This window comes from Perca fluviatilis, chromosome 8 (assembly GCF_010015445.1).
Source record: "Perca fluviatilis chromosome 8, GENO_Pfluv_1.0, whole genome shotgun sequence".
Taxonomy (NCBI): domain Eukaryota; kingdom Metazoa; phylum Chordata; class Actinopteri; order Perciformes; family Percidae; genus Perca; species Perca fluviatilis.
Window position 1 is genome coordinate 38,840,648 of NC_053119.1, and position 20,270 is coordinate 38,860,917.

At 44.5% G+C, this 20,270-nt stretch overlaps 1 protein-coding gene across 6 annotated transcripts in view; it reads right to left on the reverse strand.

Moving 5' to 3' along the window:
* The window catches only part of akap13 (A-kinase anchoring protein 13), a 95,514-nt gene that overhangs the window by 62,493 nt on the left and 12,751 nt on the right, over positions 1-20,270 (reverse strand). For all 6 annotated transcript variants that reach the window (XM_039810018.1, XM_039810020.1, XM_039810017.1 and 3 more), the window contains exons 2-6: positions 8,590-8,633; positions 2,377-2,548; positions 2,186-2,283; positions 1,374-1,451; positions 1,034-1,238 (exon numbers count right to left, since the gene is read on the reverse strand). In XM_039810018.1, coding sequence (XP_039665952.1) covers positions 1,034-1,238; positions 1,374-1,451; positions 2,186-2,283; positions 2,377-2,548; positions 8,590-8,622 — 586 coding nt within the window. In that variant the 5' untranslated portion in view covers positions 8,623-8,633. The remainder of the gene's footprint in view (positions 1-1,033; positions 1,239-1,373; positions 1,452-2,185; positions 2,284-2,376; positions 2,549-8,589; positions 8,634-20,270) is intronic.

The following is a 20,270-nucleotide window of genomic DNA, read 5'->3' on the forward strand; positions in this document are numbered from 1 at the left end:
CAATCTTTTGGCCTGTACTGTATTTAACAGCTGGATAAAGAACCGACAACCTCTGAACAACCGCAATGGAAAAAGTAGCGCAGCCCGCAGGGAAGCCATGGGCTCCATCAGCTCAGTGTGGACTTGGTGAAGAGGCGAAGTGAGTGGCAGCTGGGATCAGTCTTTACCAGCCGTCCCTGAACACTACTGACATGCCTAAAAAGGCTTTGGGCGTGAACAGGGTCCGTGTACTTGGCGGCCAACGGATTTTCGTTTTGAAAGGAAAAAAAACTAAAAACGAAAAACGGCCAGTTTCCCAATTACCATTAGTAAATAGGAAAACAAAAAACGGAAAACAACCCATTATTCATTTTTTGTTTTGATATTAAAAACGGGGAAAACGAAAAACTATCTCGTTATCCGATTTTCTTTGATGTGTTTGTAGATGGAACTCGGAAATTAAAATGTGTACACGGACCGGGTCTAAATCTTATTCCTTCTCATTTTTTCGTGGACCCGGAAGCGTATCGTAGGTAGTAAGCGGCTGCATACCCGGAAATCATTTGGACATCAATGAGACCATGGACAGTTAGAATGATACTGGACGTAAAAATTGTTTTTAGACCGAATATGCTAGTTTTATTTTAGAAAACCGAAAGAATGGGATGTCTTGTGGGGATATAGCAGCTGCGTTGGGTTCACAGTTTGGAACGATACGGGGGTTTTCTGAGAGGAGTGTGCGGAGCCGGTGTGCTCAGCAGGGACTTGTGGCGAAACACAAGTTGACTTTTATTATGAAGTGGTCACAGGAGATTAGCGCTGACTGCTCTCATTCATCAAAAATGAGCTTCAGGAATCCCATCCCCAGGAGAAGAAGAAGAAGAAGAAGAAGAAGAAGAAGAAGAAGAAGAAGAAGAAGGTGATTTACAAGAAGACGCCAAAGATAATGTCTAACTGAAGAGACAACGAGATTCAAGATCTTCTGTTGGTAAGAGCCAACGCCGAAATCTATGTGTGTGTGTGTGTGTGTGTGTGTGTGTGTGTGGTTGCTCACCGGTGCAGCTGTCCAGCAGCGTGGAGACATCCATAGCCGTAGCTTCCTGCTGTGTCTCTGTGTCGTCCCCGTCTGTGCCACTGTGTGCAGGTGTGTGTGTCGTCTGTGTGTCCAAAGCGGGTCCAGTCCTCTGGGGGGGCAGGCTGAGGTATTTCAGGGCCAGGGCCAGGCTCTGGTCCAACCGCTCACACTCTTTCAACCCAATCTGGCGCACACACACACACACACAGAATAAAGACAGCTCGTTGAGTTATGTGAAATGTCTTGCTGATATAACATCAACATTATCAAAACTAATATCCAAAGATAACGAATGAAAAGCATGACATGTGAACCTTACCTGCTCATCATCCAATAGGAATGCTTCCTGTGGAGATATGTTGTCGAGCAGAAAGTGGGCCATGTCCAGAGCCAAGTCCTACACACACACACACACACACACACACACACACACACACACACACACACACACACACACACACACACACACACACACACACACACACACACACACACACACACACACACACACACACACACACACACACACACACACACACACACACAGCAGTGTAATCTAGTGATTTCCATGAGTTCATGATGGCTCATGCCATCAAGCCGTTCTACTTTTTAAATTGTTTCATCTTTAACAACTTTTTTTGACTTGATTAGAAATGATTCACCATTCGGAAACAATTTCACTTTTGTTGATGTAAGATTTGAATCTCTTGGACGCCAACCCTAACGGTGCTCCAGATATGTTCCAGTCATCGAGAACATCTGAATGAGGCGTGACATAAATACACACGACAGTTTAAGTTCCAATCGTCGTCTTTTCCATAACCCCCAAATATAACACATGGGTTCTGTGATGAGGTGCTGACCAGATGTTTTTGGTATGAAAGGAAAGATTAATAAATCTGTGATGGTCTCACGTTTATATTGCGTATTAATCCAGTGGCCATTTTATTAGGTACATCATTCTTATAGAGGGGAGGAAAACTGCACCCCAAATCAGCGTCAGGCAGGCTGTGCAGCTTCTGCCTTTGTTCCAAGTCATTTCCATCTACTTCTCTGGTCAGCGGCATGTCAGAGCAACATGTGACACGCTGGAACACATCGCAACCAATCGAAAGCTGACGGAGCTGTTACCTGTACGAAGCAGAAGGTCTCCCGCGAGTGTGTATCCACTGGTGCGCCAGGCCGAGCCAAACACAACGTCACCAAGACCTGCTCACACACATTATGGGCTACACGACACACACAACACACACACGTTCTTATGAGTGCACTTGTGTTTATTCATTCACCTGCGGGAGAATGTGTGTGTGTGTGTGTGTTACCTGGACACACAGCCTGCAGTGTGACGTGGCTGACTCGCAGCGTGCTGCTCAGGTGTCTCTGTGTGGATCCCGAGAATAAAAGGTAAAACTCCGCCTCCTCCTCTTCCTCGTCCTCTCCCTCAGCACGACACACGTCATCATCATCGAGCTGAACGGTCAACACACACTCTCCCTGAGAGGACACACACACACACACACACACACACACACACACACAGAGACAGGGAAGTCAACGTTAATCACACAGCTCACTGACGGACTGATCCCAGTCCAACAGCACCGGTTCAACAATGACCTCTTTAAAAACATCTTTAATTGACGTCTATACAATTTCCAGAAAAAAAAAAACTTTCATTCTGGCTCTTCGGAGGACGTCTCCTGGATGTCCTTAAAATCACGTCTTTTAGACTTGCTCCAGACGACTTTTTGCTCACTGGCAGTAGAAACCCTGATTGAGACTCTGAATGTGCCGTATACATGTCCAAAGAAGGCTTCTAAAACCTGAATAATACCGACATATCAAACACGTCTTCATATGAAAATGCCATCTTCAGAAAAAGGCCTTAATCTGAATATCCAAACAGAACATGCTGTTAACATCACCCAAATCAAATTCAGACTACTGTCATATTAAATACACTAGGGGTGCACCGATCCGATATTAAGATCGGAGATCGGTCCCGATATTGACAGAAAAGCTGGATCGGGGATCGGAAATATGAACAGATCCACGGGCCGATCCAGTTTTGTTCGTTTTTTTTCCTCTGTCGCACGTTTGCCGCATGCTGGAAGAGTTGAGTGTACAAATAAATAAGAATTCGATAAATTACATTTGTAATTATTATATTATAATTATTTTGTCTTAGGAAAGTAATGTTTAGTTAGGAAGGTCTGGTGCCTTTAGTCTCTTCCACATGGTGGAAGGAAGGTATAAGGTGGAAGGTATACAGTGTATTATTAATATTAATAACGGTATCGGATCGCTATCGGGTACCGACAGATACACAAAGCCCTGGCATCGGTACCGGGACTGAAAAAGTCGGATCGGTGCATCCCTAAAATACACGTACTCACTGTAATACATACATAACCCAGATATGGATGGACAGCGGAGCTACAAGTCCAAAGAGGACAACTCTAGAAGCATGGTGGCAAGGTCTAAGAACTATGACTAGGATTCCCAACAAGCAGAAAGGTTAATGGACGGGTGGGTGCACCTGTCTCACACCTGTCTCCCACCTGTCTCCCTCTCTGAGCGAGCAGCAGCAGGGACAGCGCCGGTCCCTCAGAGGAACACCTGCGTTCGACAGCTCAGGACTGACCTGGGGCTTCCCTCCAAATGCAGCACACATCTGAACAGCGTTCCCAGAATACGGCCATGAGGAAAATGTGAATGAATTCAAAACCATTCCATTTTTTCTTAGAACTGAAAATGGTTAAAAGACCCGCTAGGAACAGTTTAACATGCCAGGACACCTGGTTAAGGAGAGAAAACAAGAGGTGGGAGACAGCTCAGAGCCAGACCTGCTCCACATGCTCACTTTACCTTTATATACTTTTAGCATGCAAACGCTTTACCTGTATATATACATATTTATGTTTATTACTTCTCATACGCAGACATGTACATATATACATTAACATTTCTTCTTTGTCCATTACTGTACACCTGCCTGCCACAATTTCTTTAGATTGTACAGCTGTTATCTCCTATATTTGAACCTCTGCACTACTTTATATCTTAGATTCTCATTTGTTTGACTTGTGTTTTTATGTAGACATTTAAGGAGCATTGTTGGTGAATATATACAAGAAATACACACTTCATCTGAAGAGAAACTTCCTGCTCTGAGTAACAGGCTTTGTTGATTACATTTTAACTATTTCAGTAATCATTCAACAATTAAAAAGAACCGAAGCTCCTCGAGCAGAACTAGAGAAAGAAAAGGCTCTTTGTATGGCGAGTTGAGTTTCAAAGCCCTTCCAGATGATTCTCTCTGAAGACTAAAGGTATCTCTGGATCAGTCTCATACACCACTGGAGCATTAACACGTGAAGTACATTTAGAACGAATAAAAAAAAGTGAGATTAATTTACGATTATTCACGAGTTAACTATGATCGTGATTGACAGCCCTGGTTTGAAGATATAGAACAGAGACTTCAGACTGATATGAGCTGTTTGTATTTTGCTCCTCTATGTATGCTGTGAAACATGACACAGCGCGCGCACACACACACACACACACACACACACACACACACACACACACACACACACACACACACACACAGCTGCTGAACATGCAGTTAAAAGTCTGTTAGCAGCCACACCCACACAGACACAGGCTAACAATAGACACACAGGAATGTTTCACAACACACACACACACACACACACACACACACACACACACACACACACACACACACACACACACACACACACACACACACACACACACACACACACACACACACACACACACACACACACACACACACACACACACACACACACACACAGATTACTGCTGTTGAACTGACTGCAGTGATCCAGAGACAGGCAGGGGTCTACAGATGCCTGGCTGCCATGAATCCCCACCATTCAGGCTACGCTGACATACTTGTATTGTTGTGGAGCTCAGGTTCTCTGCTGGGCAGATGAGGACACTTCAGCAGCGCACATTACTGACAGAATAGTGCGTTTGCTTGGCCTAAATTTCCTTTGGAAAAGTCAACTGGAACGCCGTCTGAAGTTGGATTTCCTACTCAGAGGTATTCATTTCCAAATAGGCGTTGTAGTCGCTAGTAGCCCGCTGCAGACGACATGCTTGAGAGGCCTGAAGCCCCGCCCCCCACCCCTGCACAGCTGATCACTTAGTTTTATTCACCCTTTATTAATATTGAACATGTCCCATTTACAAATTGCACCAAACACCAAATCTGTCACTGTACTAGGGCTGCACAATTAATCGCAATTGTATCGAAATCGCAATATGGACTAGTGCAATATCCAAATCGCTGGTGAAGATCCTCGAAAAAAAAAAAAAAAAATCACACTGTAATCATTTTCATTTTATTATTAATATTTTTCAAGGAAAATGAGAATAATGAGACAAAAATAATCATTCCCTCCAATATTGTGAATCATATTGCAATTGCAGTATCAGTCAAAATAATCACAATTAGATATTTTCCTCATATTGTGCAGCCCTACACTGCACATCATCGGATATCCAGCAACACAGCCGCAAAGTGTGAAGGAGATTGGATGAACGGTTGTCCAGATATCGGAAGGACAGACTGACACTCTCCAGACAATCAGAGATTCATAGCTGTACAGTGAGATAGCGTGCTAACATGACATAAGAAGTATGTTGACAACATTATCTAACATTATCTCAGAGCTTCAGGATGAGATTTCAGCTGATAGGGGATTTCTAAACAGCGACGAGCCCCCCTTCCTATCCCTCAGTTCCTCTCTGCACAGGGAAAACCTCACCATGTCTGCATCCATGTGGAACCAGGCATTGGTCAGTGGAAGAACTTTAAGATTTTGCAAACCGATATTCCAGTGTCCCAGGTTAACATACTAGACGATGCTGGGACCGTGTGTGGTGCCGTCACAAACCTCTGGAAGCGTGCGGTTCCCAAAGTCAAAGCTCCCACATCACTGAATTCTAAGAATTACGTATGAGTCATTTCACAAACATTGCATTGCGACTTGGATTTTGCCCCCTAGATGATTCAGATCGGGTAATGCTTTGTCCTGCTTAGCGAGAAATGTATCTTGTATCACGTATGAATTATTAACATGTACTGGATTTCATAGGTGATAATAACCCTCCGTGTATTATGGTCCTTTTATCAATTATCTTAAATTTCAACCATTCAGAGTGCGAGTCACTTTGTTTGTAGTGTTATTAGCAAAGAGTTGCATTACAAAGAGAAAATGTGACTCTTTATACAGAAAATATATAGTAAATTATATTATGGAAGGGTAGCATTTTTACACTACTGTATCTTAAGCCTTTTGCCCACAATGTTATAGGTATCCCCCCCCCAGAAGAAATATGTCAGAGAAATATTACTTGATAATTTTAGGCAGCAAAATGTCTGTAATGGATATGAATATAGCATTATGGAAGGTAACTGTAAATGTCTTGTTGCACTGAAGTGCATCTACATACAGACAGCAGTCAATAACATACACTGGGAGGACAGGGTTACTAGTGAATGCATCACGTTTCCAACATTGTCAACCTTTTTTACCATCCTTTTGATGTGGACACAGCTGCAGTGGAAGCGGTTGTTGCATTTGACACGGTTGATCATGTTGCCAAAATCTGGCCTTTCACAGTATTTGCAGCATTGGCCCTCTGTGTGTCGAAGACAAGGTTACGTCATGTAGTTCAGGCAACACACTCGGGATAAAGAAATCCTGTGCTTGTGCAAAGCCTCCACTGCAGAAACTCTGGATTTCTCAGGATACGTTGCACAATGAACTCCTCCTTCACCCACAGCACAAAGTCACAGCACAGTGACGGCAGTTTCCCTAACTTACAGATCAACTTCAATACTGTAGTGACAGTAAAGTACAGAAACAGTGTGTGGGGTCCTACTGTATCATTCTACTGACATTACTCTTACAATACTTTGGAAAATGGCAGAACGGAATGCAAATCTCTGCTAATGACCAGAATACAGAACTCCAAACAGGACACACACTGGAAACTTCCCACGAGGAAGCTGCTGAGACCAAAACATATCTTTTACTGAACGGTTCAACTGAACCACAAATAAGTTGCTGTCTCTTTCACGCACGCACGCACCTAGAGAGAGAGACAAAACGAGCCAACCAGGACTCAGGAATTAACGTTGCACGTGTGAAATGATTGTTGTGTAGCACAATCTTCAGTTATGGTGTAGATGGCAGTCAGTGTGCTGCTTTGGAGGACGGCCTTGATGAGAGGCTGCACGGCAGCACAGAGTTTAGCTCTGAGCTAAATGCTAACATCAGCATGTTCAGCAGTAGAACGTTCACCGTCTTCGTTTAGCATGGTAGCATGCTAACTTGCTAATTAGCAGTAAACACGGAGAACAGCTGAGGCCGATGGGATAGCTCTGCAGGTGTTTGGTCATTAAAAGGTCCCATGGCATGGTGCTCTTTGGATGCTTTTATATAGACCTTAGAGGTCCCCTAATACTGTATCTGAAGTCTCTTTTATATAGACCTTAGTGGTCCCCTAATACTGTATCTGAAGTCTCTTTTATATAGGCCTTAGTGGTCTCCTAATACTGTATCTGAAGTCTCTTTTATATAGTAGACCTTAGTGGTCCCCTAATACTGTATCTGAAGTATCTTTATATAGGCCTTAGTGGTCCCCTAATACTGTATCTGAAGTCTCTTTTATATAGACCTTAGAGGTCCCCTAATACTGTATCTGAAGTCTCTTTTATATAGACCTTAGTGGTCCCCTAATACTGTATCTGAAGTCTCTTTTATATAGACCTTAGTGGTCCCCTAATACTGTATCTGAAGTCTTTTTTATATAGACCTTAGTGGTCCCCTAATACTGTATCTGAAGTCTCTTTCCCAAAATTCAGCCTTGGTGCAGAATTACAGCCACTAGAACCAGTCCCACAATGAGCTTTCCTTAGGATGTGCCATTTCTGTGTCTGTAGCTATTGAGGAGGAGAGGGGGGGGGGGCAAGGTGGAGGGTTGGGGTGTGGCCTTGACCAATTGCCATTTTGCTCGTTTGAAAGCCATGATGTCTCTCTCTCTCTCATGGGTGGGCCAAATTCTCTGGGTGGACAAAGCAGAGAAAGGGGAGGTAACCTTGCTCCTTATGACATCATAAGGAGAAGATTCCTGATTGGCCCATCTGAGCTTTCATTTTCTCAAAGGCAGAGCAGGATACCCAGGGCTCGGTTTACACCTATCACCATTTCTAGCCACTGGAGGACCATAGGCAGGCTGCGGGAACTCATATTAATGTTAAAAAACCTCATAAAGTGAAATTGTCATGCCATGGGACCTCTAATCACAGTACTGGTCACAGTGAAATGGTGACCTGATGCTGGCGCTAGTTATTAGAATTCATCCTGAGGGAAACATGAATGTCTTAACCAATGACAATCCATCTAATAGTTGTTGAGACAAAAACAAAACGGACCGGCGGGAGCCAAAAATGTCTAAATGATACTTACATAGAGCGGAGCTTGTTGGGGATTGAGTTTCATGGCGCTGGACTCTAGAAGAGAAGAAGAGAAGACAGAGACATGGGTTAGCTGGGATCCAATCAATGCTCTCCGATGCTGAGCAGGAAGACAAACCACGAGGAGAGAAATCCTAAATGGACCTCCAATCCAATCCACCCTATATTACACACATGTTGAATTCAAGATTCTGATTAACAAAAGAAGAAACTTTATATATATTCATATTCATGTATTGAAACTCAATCTCTGCATTTGCATCCTAAGCATTGGGACCACACACACAGCGTCCAGGGAGCAGCTGGGGGTTCACTGTCCTGCTCAAGGACACTTTGACATGCAGCCTAACCCCAGCAATGATTGGTCTTTTATTTCTAAATAACAGACAAAGAAGAAGATGAAGACATGCCTTTATTAACCCCACAAGGGGAAAAATCACATGTTTACTCTGTTGGTACAGTTTTTACACACAGGCCTGAAATACACCCACCCCGCACCCCATGCACAAACAGGACCTAATACATGTCAGAGTGAGGGGGCTGCCCATTAACAGCACCCTGAGCAGTTGGGGCTTTGGTGCCTTGCTCAAGGGCACCTTGGTGCCCAGGAGGTGAACTGGCACCTCTCCAGCTACTTTGGTTCGTACGGGGACTTGAACCGGCGACCCTCGAGTTCCCAACCCAACTATGACCGTTGCTATGGAAGCAGGTCTGATCATAGGACAAATTTTCAATCAATAAAATCCTTTTTAAATCAATATATTGTGTCAAATTATGGTTTTCCTTAGAGAGTAGCCATGTAATAAGCAGGTGATTATTACACCGGCTTGGCATCCTGCATCACCTTGTCAGCCCCCCCGCTCTACATTATCCTTGACTTATATGGTCAGAGCTTATATAGAGCTGCAAAGATTCATCGAAATTAATCGTCAGCTATATTGATTAATCGGTTGGAGTAATTTTTTATGAAAACAGGTAAACTTGAATGTGAATACTGTTCTAGTTTCTTCTCTCCTCTGTGACAGGAAACTGAACATCTTTGAGTTGGGGACAAATCATACGTTTGAGGACGTCATCTTGGGCTTTTTGGGAAACACTGATGCACATTTTTCACCATTTTCTGACATTTTAGAGACCAAACAATCCACACATTAATCCACCATGAAAATAATCGCTAGTTGCAGCTCTGAGTTAATGTATTCACTTTTTAACTCAAGCCACATAAAACAGAACATGGTACAGTGGCCCTGAAGGGTCAATACACTTCAGCCACTTCAGAAAACAAATGCGCGTAGATGATATTGAGAAAATCAAATATCACGATATTTTTGACCAAATACCTCGATATCGATACCGCAATGATATTGTAGTGTTGACTATTGGTGCTTTCACAAAATATTTACACAATGAGATTTTTGATAAATAATCATCAGTAATGTGGATATAATGAGTAAGTGAGTAAAGACAAATAATAGAACAGTTACAACAGTCTGGTAAGTTCAGAAAATGACATCACTTTAGCCTTTAAAACCAGGAAAAGACACCACTTAAGCCATATTACGATATACAAAATCTAAGACGATATCTAGTCTCATATCACGAAATCGATATAATATCGATATATTGCCCAGCTCTACGTAGACTAAAACAAGAGAAGATACAGACAACATGCCCATCAAGGTGACAAACCTTGCACAGCATTACAAGTTAACAGAGAAAACGACCGACTGCAAGTCTCCCAGAACACAAAGGAAGTCCATTATTCATCAAACGATGCTTCATAATATCAGAATGATGCAATCACACCGGTTTTAGTTGTTGTCTCTCTTGGCAGCATTCTTTTTCTAACTGCACGCTGATGCAGAGGTTTTCTTCAGTCACATGTGTTTTGTGAAGGGCAATGTGGAGCCCTCAGGACCACCGTACTGACAAGACCTCTTTGCATCTGCAGCAGCAGGACATTTAACAGGTACACACACACACACACACACACACACGCACACACACACACACACACACACACACACACACACACACACCTCTCCAAATAAACCCTGGAACCATCCCAGGGAGCCTGTAATACAGGTTAACTATTCAGCAGCATGTCTAACTGCAGTCAGCGGAGCCGCACCTGTTCAGGTGTGGTCTGCTATGTTCACACAAAACACGGATTTAAAGTTTCTACACAGCATCCCGGGGGGGGGGCGTCCCTTATTCTGGCTAACCAGACCCGAGCACAGGTCCACATGCAGGGATACACAGCATTTCAATAAAGAGAACCAGGTGAACACAGGAACCATTGAGATAACTGGAACTACCTTCCTTGACCTTCCAGTCAGTGTGGGGGTGAGGAGGGGGCTGATAAAAAAAGGGGGGTCGAGGAAGGAGAGGTGACTGACGCAGTCGCAGACGCAGCAGGCCTGAGTCACACTTTGGGTCTTTGTCTGCAAGATGCAACTCCCTCCTCATACTGTATGTATTAAAGAGAGGACCACACAGGTTAACAGGGGCTGGCAGGGTATCGGGATGGATTTCCTGAGGTCACACTAACTGTTAAACTTACGGTATACTAGCCGCATCCAAGGTGGCGCACATCATCGTGACGTAATATCCTGCCGGCGCGCCATAAATAAAGCAGAGGTTGCGCATGGCTCTTTCTTTTGCCAGGACTCTCAGTGACTGCAGGTCTCTCTGGTAAACTTACTGTTAAGAGGAGTTCGTTTATGGTGAATGAAAGGCTTGATCCCACCAAGTAGGTCATCCAATCAAATCGAAGCATTGACGGCAATACGCACAACCGGCGCAACGTCATAGAATGTCTCGGAACAGATTCACGCCCACTTTTAGGGGAAAACAATCCCGCGTTCCCCATAGACGACAACAGCGTAACGACAGAGGAAATGTAAATCGCTCCAAACTTTTACTTTAAACATTGAATTAATAACTATGCCGAAAGGTTGCTGAGTAGTTTGTTGCACCAACAATACATCCAAAACCCCCGGTCTTTGATTTGTCCTCTTGCCATGTCCTCAAATAGATCCTGATACATGGGCTTTGGCTCCAGACTATAGACCAGACCAGCATCGCCGAGGTTCCCTATGAGAGGGAACAGCTGTTGTGTAGCGGGTTAATCGAGACTTTCCCACTGATATACGAGGCTCATAAGAAACGTGAATATTGTCAGTCAGTGTGGTAAATGATGCTGGTGACAGTTACTACTGATGGATAGCTAACGTTAGCTTTAGTGGGAAGCTGCTAACAGTTTAGCAGCATCAGACTGTCGTCTCCAACTAAATCTCAGCTTATAGATCGAACAGTTGGTTATTAATAACAGGTTGATTAATTACAGACGACACTTAGCCTAACAATAGTGATTTAATCAGATACAGTACAGGCCAAAAGTTTGGACACACCTTCTCATTCAAAGTGTTTCTTTATTTTCATGACTATTTACATTGTAGATTCTCGCTGAAGGCATCAAAACTATGAATGAACACATATGGAATTATGTACTTAACAAAAAAGTGTGAAATAACTGAAAACATGTCTTATATTTTAGATTCTTCAAAGTAGCCACCCTTTGCTTTTTGATAGCGCTGCAAACCCTTGGTGTTCTCTCAATGAGCTTCATGAGGTAGTCACCTGAAATGGTTTTACCTTCACAGGTGTGCTTTGTCAGGGTTAATTAGTGGATTTTTGTCCCTTATTAATAAAAAAGCAAAGGGTGGCTACTTTGAAGAATCTAAAATATAAGACATGTTTTCAGTTATTTCACACTTTTTTGTTAAGTACATTATTCCATATGTGTTCATTCATAGTTTTGATGCCTTCTGTGAAAATCTACAATGTAAATAGTCATGAAAATAAAAAGGAAACGCATTGAATGAAAAGGTGTGTCCAAACTTTTGGCCTGTACTGTATGTATTTCTACATTTAGAAGTATGCTGCCACCGTGTAGGGTCATTGATCTACTGATACAGGGGAAGACAGGGGACGTGACGGCAATCAACCTTAGTTTATTAAAGGGATAGGCCACTGTTTGTTGAAATAGGGCTTATCACGGTCTCCCCTAGCTGTAGATAGGTGGGCCAATGCATTTTTTGTGCATGCATCGTTTTAGTCCGGTGCAACACCGGCAGCGCCGCCGCTAGTTAGCTTAGCATAGTGAATGGAATCCTATGTTGCCGGTTAGCATGTTGTGAGTAAAAGTGAGCCAACAAAACCAAAAAAACAACCGAATTACTTACACTGAGACAAAAAATTCATTGGCCCACCTATCTACAGCCAGGTAGACCGTGATAAGCTCTATTTCAACAAACGGTGGCATATTCCTTTAAGGTATGGTGAATGCTCAGGTTCAGGCAAGGTTATACAATAAACATTAGACATGTGTATAAAACAAACCATCTGTTTAACAAGAAAAAAAATCCACACACATTTGTCAAAATTATGATCCAAACACACGTCAAATTGCATTGACTTCTGTGGGACCCGTCGGTCTTCTATCCCCCAAAAGGGGGCGCGGGCTTGAGTTTTAGCAAAGTACCCGTACGTGCCGGTTGTGCGTATGCTGCTGCCAGTTCTGCCGTCGTTGACCTTTTTCTTCTTCTTCTAGTCCGTAGAAAGAGCAACGTCAGTAGCCTTTGCTCATTAGCGCCACCGCTGTTCAGGAGAAGACTGCAACTAGTGTCGCGACCACCAGCGCGGGTATAAATAGTCACGCCGATTTGATGACGTCACATATGCGCGCGCCGGCTGGGCTGCGGCTACCGTGAAACACGCTTCAGCGGATGGCAGGAGGAAACACGGCGAGCCTGCTGAGATGAAAGGCTGCAGACACACGGCCAGCTGGCCTTCTTCTGCTGGGACTGCTGAGTAATATTAGCTGCCTTGTGTTGTTGCACTTGCTGCACGTTTTGGTTGTGTTGGCGAAGTTGTCGACTAGTCTTCCATCATAAGTAATGGGATCCTCGTGCGCACACATCCTCCCTGCTCCGCTGACACATTGATACAACCCTCCTGCGCTTGCTGCTCATGGTGGAACACAAATCTATAGGAGTAAATAATTGATAGTGAAATGCAAAGGGTCAATGCTAGTCCCATCATACCAGGGCTGTTGTCAAGATAAGAGACACTGTAATGAACTGCAATAAACATAACATCATCCTCCTAGGGCTGCTCCCTCTTAGTGGCTTAGTCGACTAATCGGTCGTTTTGGTCTTAGTCAACTTAGATTTCTTTAGTCCATTAGTCATGTTTTATACTTTTTTCATGCTGAATGACTTATTTCCAAGAAACGTACGAGCACATCTCTGGTAAACACTAAAAGAATTAAAGTGGTGCTTTTGCATGACTCTTTGTGGAGAAACTCCGATTTACAGATCTGTTGATTAAATCAACTAATCGATTAGTCGATACAATTGAATGAGTGTTAGTCGACTAAGAATTTCTTTCACTGAGCACAGCCCTACATCCTCCTTTCCAAATTGCCTCGACGTATTTTCTTCGGTTATTTTGGTGGGAGCGATGCAAAAGTAGTGTAACGCATGGCTCTACAGGCAGCAATATTGTAAAGGGAGTCATTACTTTCAAATGAGTTATATAGTTATATAGTCATATGTTATATTTAAAACAGAGACGTTGGCTCAGCGCAGTACGTGAAGAAGTTGACCGATGTTAGCCGGAGCAGAGGAGACATGAAGTCAGCAGAGACACTGGCTCTCTGTTCAGACCTCAGACACAGCTGGGGTCAGCACCCAGGAAACAGGAAGTCTCACACAGACACACACACAGACACACACGCACACACACACACACACACACACAGACACACACACACACACACAGGTCACATACACATACACACACACAGACACACACACACACACACACACAGGTCACAGACACACATAGGTCACAGACACAGACACACACACACACACACACACACACACACACACACACACACACACACACACACACACACACACACACACACACACACACAGGTCACATACACATACACACACACACAGACACACACACACACACACACACACACAGGTCACAGACACACATAGGTCACAGACACAGACACACACACACGTCAGATACACACACACACACACACACAGCTCACAGACACACACACAGACACACACACAGGTCACAGACACACACACACACACACAGACACATGCAGGTCACAGACACACGCAGACACGCAGACACGCACACACACACACACACAGGTCACATACACATACACACACACACACACACACACACACACACACACACACACACACACACACACAGACACACAGACACACAGACACACAGACACTTTGCATGTTGTCACAGTGAGATCTTTGCAGCCATGACGGACTCAGAAACACACTTCCGTTCTGTTTTTGGTTTTTTTTATCAACTGTATTGTGGGCTGTGATGCACGACACACACCTGCACACACTGAAGGAGTCACCAGAGGTTAAATAGCCCCAGGCTGTTAGAGTGTGCAGCCTACGGCAGGAAACAGTGTCTCTTTCTGAGGCTCCACCAAGGTAGAAAGGCTGCTTTGGTTTGCCTGCTCTTCCTGTTCATGCAGGAGTTAACTCTTCATCATCTGTGTTTTTGTCTTCATATTTGATGCCCTTGTTTACCTTTCCACGGTCATCCTTAGCCTTCCTGATTTGCAGTGAACTGTCCTCACTGGACCACTGTGCACAAGCAAACGGTGACCACGGGACGCTCAGCATCAGATCCTCTGTCCTTCTGTCTGTCTGGCTTCTCCAGATAATCCTCACCCCCCCCAGAGGAATTCATGTGTGTGTGTGTGTGTGTGTGTGTGTGTGTGTGTGTGTGTGTCTCCCCCCCCCCTCATCCCACAGCAGGGGTTCATTTTGGATCAATCTGTTTTCAAAGCCCACTTTTAGAGAACACAGAGTAACGCACAGAGCAGTCACAGCTGACAGTGTGTGTGTGTGTGTGTGTGTGTTTAGGGATCGACCGATATGGATTTTTTAGTGCCGATACAGATTTTCTTTTTTTTCATCAGCCTTAGCCGATGACCGATACGGGCTGCCGATTTTCTTGAGCCGATATTTGGAGCCGATACTGCTTTTGCTCCCTCAATTTACATCATAAAAATGTAAACCCTGCCACTGTTTTCGGAATCTGCTCTGCAATTTCTTTAAAAATAATAAACAAAAACACAGATCAGTGTCACTTCTGCAATCTTCTTACATTCCTATCACAGTGCGCAGTGTGCATCATATGGATGGGTGCACTGCATATGGTTAACTGTTCAAGGGTGAAAGGCTTTCATCAACATCTACAACACAGCCTTGATGATGCACTGCTTGCTGACATATGATAAGACAGATATAATCAGGTCATCACGAAATGTCCTTTGTCAACAATATACAATAAACCTGAAAAGTAGCCACTGAAATAAAGTGCTTGATTTGTAATTTAAGACTGCCATGGTGCTAGTGGTGGGGGGGGGGCAGTGCACGGTCTGCACGTCTCCAGCAACACAGAGCTGCCTGTGGACGCCGGTCCGTAAATAATGCCGGGGGAAAAAACTATCGGCGAATGCAGCAGCGTTCAACGTCATGTTGATCCTGATGTATTAACATCTGCTAATACATAATTAAGATCAGTTGCCAACGTGTCTTAAAAGCACCGACGATCAGAGCGAGAGATCCAGACGAGTGACACATGAAAGAGAAGAAGGGAACAAAGAAAAGGCTCACTGAATGGTTGAACATGATGTAAATCCCAGACAGCATCACTTCATCACTTTTTTTTCTCCACCAAATCTGGTCTAAGAGGATCAAAACGAGAACCATCAGATGCTGCAGTCCACACGTATACGGACGCAGCTCATTTGAAACATTATCCAGAGAAAAGCCAAACACCTTCACCATAACTCTCCTGACCTTTCAAGTCTCTTGGGGTCTGGACACTTAGAAAGCGAGAAGAGCGAGAGAGGGACAGGAAGCGATACAAGAGAAAGAGGAGAGGCGTCAGACTGTATCTTCACAAGCATGAGCTCATGTCAGGCCAGAGGAGCCACAGCATTCAGACGCTGTTCCTGGGGTCAAATATGGGAACATCCCACTTTTTATTAGTGGTTTTTATTTAAAGTGATGGTTCGGAGTGGGTCCATTAGCCCCTGCGCTAAGCTTTTGAGCTGATAACGCTACTCTATGCTAACTCTCCCAATGTTCGACCCAGGTGAAAAAAGCTTCTGGGGGGGTGTTTGGCTCGAGGTCATGGTGCAAAGGACCCTAGGGTGAATTACTCCGAACCATCACCTTAAAGCCATTTCTATGACATGTATTCTCCGGTGTGTGTATTAGCCCAGCAGTGGTCTGGCTCTACATGACATTACAGTGAGGGGAGAGTGGCAGAGAGCTCCCAGAGGTGACGCCCCCCCAGCCTTCAGCCTTCCACCGTCTGCTAGGGCTGCTGCTGGGAACAAGTGTTTGTTCGGAGACACTCCAGATGCATTCTGCACCGGGATGCTATAAATAGGCCAGAGCTCGGTCTCAACTGTTCCGTCGTGACCCCAGAACTGAACTCTGCCCCCCGCCCGACAGGAAGCTGCTGGGAGCTTTACCACACATGGGCACAGACCAACTTGTGTGTGTGTGTGTGTGTGTGTCGGCATCTGGAAGCTAAGCAGACTCCAGGGCAGCCAGAGAGTCACGATAAGAGACGGACCACTTCAGATGGTCCGAGTCCGTGGCCTGTGCTCAGAAGCGTGAACATATTGCAGCTGGGAGGCGGAGCACGACGCAGGTTTACTTCTGGCCGCTGGCATTCACAGCGCAGCAGCAACTGGGGGTTGAAACCATTTGACCTTGGACACAGAGGTGGGCGGTGGGCCACGCCGAGGGTAGCGCTGAGTTTTCTCCCCAGAGGAAAACTACAGCACAGCCTGCACAGATCATGTGTAGGCGGCTTAATGGAGGGCCAAGTTTTAGGTGGGGGGGGGGGAACGGGGGACGGACGGAAAAATTCCCTCGTCACTTGTGCTGATTAACGGGCTCCTCCCATCTGGCTCCACCAGAAACATAAATGTACAATTGGGCGAGAATATTTGACGTCTTAGTTCTGATCTTTCAACCAACTCCCTTTCATCATGTATATACTGTAAACATATATGATCCACTCGCTAATCGCCACAAGCCTAACACCGATCCATGCTGGCCCGTAGGACAGGCTCCTGACCTCTCTGGTACATGTGATGGTCAAGATATGGGATATATCGATGCAACACAAATCCCAGATGTTACCAGTTATATCACTGACGGTTCTGTTGGATGTACTATCTTAAGTTCTCAAATAGTGTCTGGAGCTTTATGTGGCTCAACCGCAGAGGGAGCCAGCTTCATCTGAAGACAGGCCTTCATTTCTACCTGCCCCTGGTGATGAGCATGTGGGCTCATATCGGGTGTATGAAGATGGATTCTAAAGCAGAGCCGTGTGTGTATGCACAGCTTCATGAATGTGACAGCTTCACGCATCGCTGGACTGTTTAAGACCGGAGCGATTGTTTGTAGATGGAGAGTAAGATACCACACACACACACACACACACACACACACACACACACACACACACACACACACACACACACACACACACACACACACACACACACACACACACACACACACGGTTGTGGTGAGAGGAGCAGAGAGGGGCTATGTTTCCACAACTTGTTGTAATTATGTGTTATACAACTGAATGCTGACTCTGGCTGTTCTTTTCAGAGAGTACAGCAAGAGGCTGCAGACTAACTCAGCTGGCCAGAAGTTATGTCTGGTATGGAAGGAATGAGCCGGGGAAGGAGACAGAAAGAGGGAGGGAGAGAGAGATGCAGAGGGAGGCAGTAGCAGCTAATCCAAACCGACCGAGACACAGAGCTGCAGGCTCACTCGCTTCCACCGACTGCACCCATCCACAGGCAGCCGGATGCGCCTTATCACAACACGCCATGCTGCCTCTACTACTGCTACTACTGCAGTCTCTACTACTGCTGCTACTACTACTGCTACAGCCTCTACTACTGCTACTACTGCAGTCTCTACTACTGCTGCTACTACTACTGCTACAGCCTCTACTACTGCTACTACTGCAGTCTCTACTACTGCTGCTACTACTACTGCTACAGCCTCTACTACTGCTACTACTGCAGTCTCTACTACTGCTGCTACTACTACTGCTACAGCATCTACTACTGCTACTACTGCAGTCTCTACTACTGCTGCTACTACTACTGCTACAGCCTCTACTACTGCTACTACTGCAGTCTCTACTACTGCTGCTACTACTACTGCTACAGCATCTACTACTGCTACTACTGCAGTCTCTACTACTGCTGCTACTACTACTGCTGCTACAGCCTCTACTACTGCTACTACTGCAGTCTCTACTACTGCTGCTACTACTACTACTGCTACAGCCTCTACTACTGCTACTACTGCAGTCTCTACTACTGCTGCTACTATTACTGCTACAGCATCTACTACTGCTACTACTGCAGTCTCTACTACTGCTGCTACTACTACTGCTACAGCCTCTACTACTGCTACTACTGCAGTCTCTACTACTACTGCCTCTACTACTGCTACTACTGCAGTCTCTACTACTGCTGCTACTACTACTGCTGCTACAGCCTCTACTACTGCTACTACTGCTGCTACAGCCTCTACTACTGCTACTACTGCAGTCTCTACTACTGCTACTACTGCTGCTACAGCCTCTACTACTGCAGTCTCTACTACTGCTGCTACTACTGCTGCTACAGCCTCTACTACTGCTACTACTACCGCTACTACTGCTGCTGCCTCTACTACGGCTACTACTACTACTGCTGCCTCTACTACTGCTACTACTGCTGCTGCCTCTACTACTGCTACTACTGCTGCTCTCTGCCTCTACTACTGCTACTACTGCTGCTGCCTCTATTACTGCTACTACTGCTGCTGCCTCTACTACTGCTACTACTGCTGCTGCTGCTGCTGCTGCTGCTGCCTTTACCTATACTACTGCGCCATGCGGCCTTTGCTGCTCTGGCTGCAGCTGCTGCAGTGCTTAAGACCCTAGCTATCAATGTACATAGGTTTTCTGGCTCCATGCTGTTTTTAGTTGTACTTTCTTACATCTTATTAGATAAGTGCCTAAAAATAGTGAGGGACATACTTCTTGTGCAGCCAAAACAGAAGACAAGTGTCCTCTGGGTAAACATCAGGTAAGGAGCTTCAGAGAAAAGCATTCCCCATATCTAGCATCCCGATCAGCTTGTTTGGCCCCCAGTCCCAATCCGATTTTTTAAATATTGAATATCTGCCGATTCTGTCCGAGAAGGCTTTTGTATATTTTGCCATCGACGGATTATGCAAACTAATGTCAGATGATTTAAAATAAAATATGATGTCGAACTTCCTGCAGTATATATATATATATATATATATATATATATATATATATATATATATATATATATATATATATATACACTGCAGGAAGTTCCATTACATCATTTTTTTATTTATAAATTTATAAAAAAAATTATAAATTTTTTATTTTTATCATTATTTTTATCATTATCATATCATATATATGATATATATATATATATATATATATATATATATC